The sequence below is a fragment of the Penaeus vannamei genome, chromosome 30 (genome assembly GCF_042767895.1).
Source record: "Penaeus vannamei isolate JL-2024 chromosome 30, ASM4276789v1, whole genome shotgun sequence".
NCBI classification, from domain to species: Eukaryota; Metazoa; Arthropoda; class Malacostraca; order Decapoda; family Penaeidae; genus Penaeus; species Penaeus vannamei.
In genome coordinates this window covers 32,574,235-32,579,234 of record NC_091578.1, presented here as the reverse complement: position 1 = coordinate 32,579,234, position 5,000 = coordinate 32,574,235, and the positions used below count along the sequence as shown (strand labels likewise).

Sequence of the window (5,000 nt, the reverse complement as noted above, 5' to 3'; positions counted from 1 at the left end):
TTGCTTCCAATGCTGTGGTTGTTGGTGCTGCCGCTACTTCTGCTGTCGCCGCCGCTTCTGTTGCTGTCGTTGTTAATGCTGCTGTTGAGAGTTAGTGCTGCTGTTAAGTGTTCATGCTGCTGTTAAGTGTTAATGCTGTTGCCACTTCTGTTGAGTGTCAATGCTGCTGTTAAGTGTCCATGCTGTTGTTAAGTGTTCATGCTGCTGTTAAGTGTTAATGCTGCTGTTAAGAATTAATGCTGCTGTTAAGTGTCAATGCTGTTGTCGCTGCTGTTGTGTCTATACTGTTGTTACTACTGTTGATGCTGCCACCACCCTTAGCACTACACTATTATTATAACAACCTCATTATCATAATTATCACAAACTCCACATAACACAACGTTTATTTATTTACAAAATCCTCTTTAATCCCCTTAAAAGATCCCTTTTAGTGTCACATCAAGAAAGGATATGACATAGTCTTTGTACAAAACACGAACGTTTACTAATAATATTTTAATTGTTGTTTGTCGTTTCTGAACAATTCGAGAGGACGTTTCAAAATAACATAAGCATTACAAAAGCATTCCTTTGTCAAAGCACATAACTGCTGTGTGTGGTTGTTTTAATTAAAAAGATCGTGATGATGATGTTGATAATATTTCCTTGTTTGGTAAGTATAATCACCCCCCCCCCTTACCATCGCCCTCCCCCTCACCCTCTCTCTCTCCCCCCTCATCCTCTCCCTCTCCCTCACTCTCTCACTCTCACTCTTTCTCCACTTCTCTCTCTCTTTCATTCTTTCATACATTTTTTTTCGGTTTTTCCATATATAGGCCTACCTAATTATCCAGAAAGGTTAGTGTGTGTTTGGGTGAGTAAGTGAATGTGTGTGTGTATGTGTGCGTGCGTGCGTGCGTGCGTGTGTGTGTGTGTGTGTGTGTGCATGTGTGTGTGTGTGTGTGTGTGTGTGCGTGCGTGCGTGCGTGCGTGCGTGCGTGCGTGCGTGTGTGTGTGTGTGTGTGTGTGTGTTGTTTTTGCGTGTGTTTGCGCGTGCGTGCGTTAATGCGTGCGTACTAAACTCAGTACCTTGCACCAAAATAATTCTTATCAATACTCGCATATCCTGATCATTATGTGATTAAGGAAATTCCACAAATAATAGCTCTGAATGCAGATTTTTTTTATATCCATTGACACGAAACCTTAAAATATAAATCCGTTTTTTTATCTCTAAAATTATTACTTTTATTACCGTAATTTTTTAATCATTATTGTCTCCTTTATTACTATTAGTATTACCACAGTAAAAAATACTATAATTATCATCAAATTATTCCTTAACCAAATGATTTTCTCAGTATTCTTACCATAATCCAAAATACCTTCCAAATACACACACACACACACACACACACACACACACACACACACACGCACACGCACACGCACACGCACACGCACACGCACACGCACACGCACACACTATCTATCTATCTATCTATCTATCTATCTATCTATCTATCTATCTATCTATCTATCTATCTATCTATCTATCTATATTCTCCTTTTTTTTTGGGGGGGGGAGGGGGGTTAAGACAGACATCAACGTGCCTATCCAGCAAGTAATTTTAATCAATTTGAAAATATTAATTGAACTTACGAATGGTCATCCATTAAGATCTTTCCACGTGTTCACTGTTCGCTATACTTTTATATATGTTGAAAAAGGCTGTTGTATTATGTTGCATCATATTGTTACATTATGTCACATGTTCTTGCATTATGTTGTTGCATTATTTTGTATTATGTTGTTGCGTTATGTCAAAGTATGTTGTTAAAGTATGTTGTATTATGTTACACTATGTCGCATAATGTTGTTTCAGTATGTTGCATAGTATCGCATTATGTTGTTGCATTATGCCGCATTATGTAATTGCAATATGTCGCATTATGTAATTGCAATATTTCGCATTATGTTGTTTCTTTATGTCGTTGCAGTATGTTGCATAACGTAGTATGTTTCTTTATGTTGCATTATGAAGATATTCTATGTTGTTACTTTATGTTGATGTAGTGTGTTGTTGCATTGTATTGTTAATAAACTCGTGATAATTATCGATGTTTCTTTTTTTCCCTTTGATTATTCTCCTCTTTCCTCCTTCATTTTCTTTCCTTCTATCCCCCTCCTTTCCAACATTTTTTCCTCTCTCAGCCCCTTCACCCTCTCGTCTATTCCCCTTCCCCTCCTCCTATCTCATCACCCCTCTTCCTCTTATTCCTCCTCTTCCCCCTCTCCCTTTTCATCTGTTCTTCTCTTCCTATCCTTTTTGTCCGGTCCCCCATCTCCCTTCTCCCCTCTCTCCTCTCCTATTCATTCTCTCTCTTTTTCCCCTCTTCCTCTTTCTATCCCACCTCCTTTTCCTGTCTAATCCCCCCTCTCCCCCTCTCATTTTACCCTCTCCCCCTCCACTTCCTATCCCCACCCCTACCCCTCCTCTCTCATCCCCCTCTCCCCCTCTCCTTTTTCCTCTCTCCCCTCCCCCTCATCCTCTCTCCATCCTCCCTCCTCTTTTAATTCCCTTCTCCTCCTCATCCTCTCCCCATCCCTTCCCTCCTCTCTCTCACCTCCTCCCCTTTTTCTCCCTCTCCCCTCCCCCTCATTCTATCCCCACCCCTCTTCACCCTCTCATCCCCCTCACCTCCCCCATTCTCCTAAGTCCATCCCCCTCCTCTCTCATTCCACCCCTACCCCCTACCCCCATCCCCCATCCCCCACCACCTCACCACATTCCCCCACGCTATCTCAAAGAGCTGTGAAGGACAGCAATTCTGTCCGTGTATAAAACATTGTAAATAAAATCTATTATCAGCGAATCACACCGTTAATATCTGATGCATTTTCTTAATAATGATACTCTGGTGGTGACTTGGTAACTAAATAAGATATAATGGGGAATATTTGTTTTTTTTGGTATTCGGTTCCTGTGTGTAAAAGGGAAGGGAAGGAGATTTGTGTGTGTGTATGTGGAAGAGAGGGAGGGGGAGGGAGAGAGGGAGGGAGGGATGAGGGAAGGAGGAATGGAGGTTAGATGAGGAGAGGAAGGGGATGAGGGAGGAGACGAGAGAGGGAGGGAGGAAGAGAGTGAGGAAGAAAAGAGAAGGAGAGAGAGAGAGAGGTGAGAGAGATGAGGAGGCAGGGAGGAGGGAGGGAGAGAGCCGGGGAAAGGAAGAGGAAAATGAAAAATTAAAGAAAGAAGGAAAAGAGAATATATATATATATATATATATATATATAAATAAAGATATAATATATATATATATATATATATAAATATATATATATATATAGAGAGAGAGAGAGAGAGAAAGAAAGAAAGAAAGAAAGAAAGAAAGAAAGAAAGAAAGAAAGAAAGAAAGAAAGAAAGAAAGAAAGAAAGAAAGGAAGGAAGAGAGAGAGAGGGAGAAAGAAAGAAAAAGAGAAAGATAGAGATCAGGAACTTCAGTGGACCGACAGACATCCTGCATCTTTCCCATCCCTCTCTTCTCCCTCCTGTCTCCTCCTTCTCTTCTCTTTCTCTCTCATTCTCGTTCTTTTCCTCCTTTTTTTCCTTCCCTCCCTTCTTCTCTCTTCTCGTCTTTCCCTCTCCTCTCATTCTCTGGCTCTCTCCTCCTCTTCCACTCCTCTCCCACTCTTTACTTCCACCCCTTTTTCCCCCTTCCCCCTCTCCTCCCCTTCCCCTCTCCCCCCTCTCTGCCTCTCCCTCCCCACTTCCTTCCTCTCCCCCTTCACCTCTCCCTCCTTCGCCTCTCCACCCTTCCCCTCTCCCCCTTCCCCTCTCCCTCCCTTCCCCTCTCCCCCTCTTCCCCTGTCCCCCTTCCCCTCTTCCTCCCTGCCCCTCTCCCTCCTCTTCCCCTGTCCCCCTTTCCCCTCTCTCTCCCCTTCCCCCCTTTCCTAAAAAAAGCCTTTTCAGGACAGTCAGTCAAGACATCCTGCATTCCACCTCCCCTCCCCCACCCCCTCTCTTCTCCCTCGTTACACTCAGTCCACAAATGCTCATTAAGGGTCCTCCTCTCTCTCTCTCCTCCTCTCACTCCCTCCCCCTTTTCTGTCACCCTCTCCTCCTCCCCCCCTTTTCTCCTCGCTATCCACGCCACTCCTACCCCGTCCCTTCCCCCACTTCCTCCTCCTCCTCCCTTTCCACCCATCATCCCTCCTCCTAACTGTCCCCATCCTCTCCCCTCCCTCTTTAATTCCTGCCTCCCTCCACCATCCCCTCTCTCCATCCCCTTCCTCTAGATTCCCCCCACCTTCCCCATCTTCTCCTCCACCCTCCCCATCATCCCATCCCCACCCTCTCCCTACCCTCCTCCATCCCTCCCCACCCTCCTCCATCCTCCCCCACTCCTCCTTCTCCTATCCTCCCCCTACCCTTTCCACTTTCCCCACGCTCCCCTACCCCTCCTCCATCCCTCCTCCCCACCCATTCCCATCCTCCCCCACCATTCCCCACCCTCCCCCCACCCTCCCCATCCTCCCCAACCCTCCCTCCACCCTCCCCTACCCTCGCCATCCTCCCCCACCCATCCTCCACCCATCCCCACTCTCCCCCATTCTCCCCCAACCAACATCTGCGCCGCGTCGGGTTGCCACGTCGTAATAATAAACCTTTCGCTCTCCGTGGTCGTTCGTGGGTCGTCTGGAACGGCACGACCATCGAATTGATAGGTTGTGTTGATGCCATTGATGTCGTTCTTGCTTGAGGTGACTCTCCCAGTCCTTAATTTTTGTTCTTAAATGACGTATTTATATTTTTTTTTTGTCTGTCTGTCTGTGTTGCAGTGGTCTTGGGTTATCGGTCGTATGTATGTATCTATTCATTGTAATCTTAAATGATGTGTTTATATCTGTTTTGTCTGTCTGTCTGTTTGTAGTGGTCTTGGGTTATCGGTCGTATGTATCTATCTATTCATTGTAATCTTGAATGATGTGTTTATATCTGTTTTGTCTGTCTGTC

At 45.1% G+C, this 5,000-nt stretch overlaps 1 protein-coding gene across 1 annotated transcript in view; it reads right to left on the bottom strand.

The window, feature by feature from the left end:
- The window catches only part of LOC138867534 (5'-AMP-activated serine/threonine-protein kinase catalytic subunit alpha-like), a 115,852-nt gene that overhangs the window by 76,518 nt on the left and 34,334 nt on the right, over positions 1-5,000 (bottom strand). The window contains exon 3 of the mRNA XM_070143393.1: positions 1-119. This exon is cut by the window's left edge and continues 56 nt beyond it. Within this exon, the coding sequence (XP_069999494.1) occupies positions 1-119 (119 nt within the window). The remainder of the gene's footprint in view (positions 120-5,000) is intronic.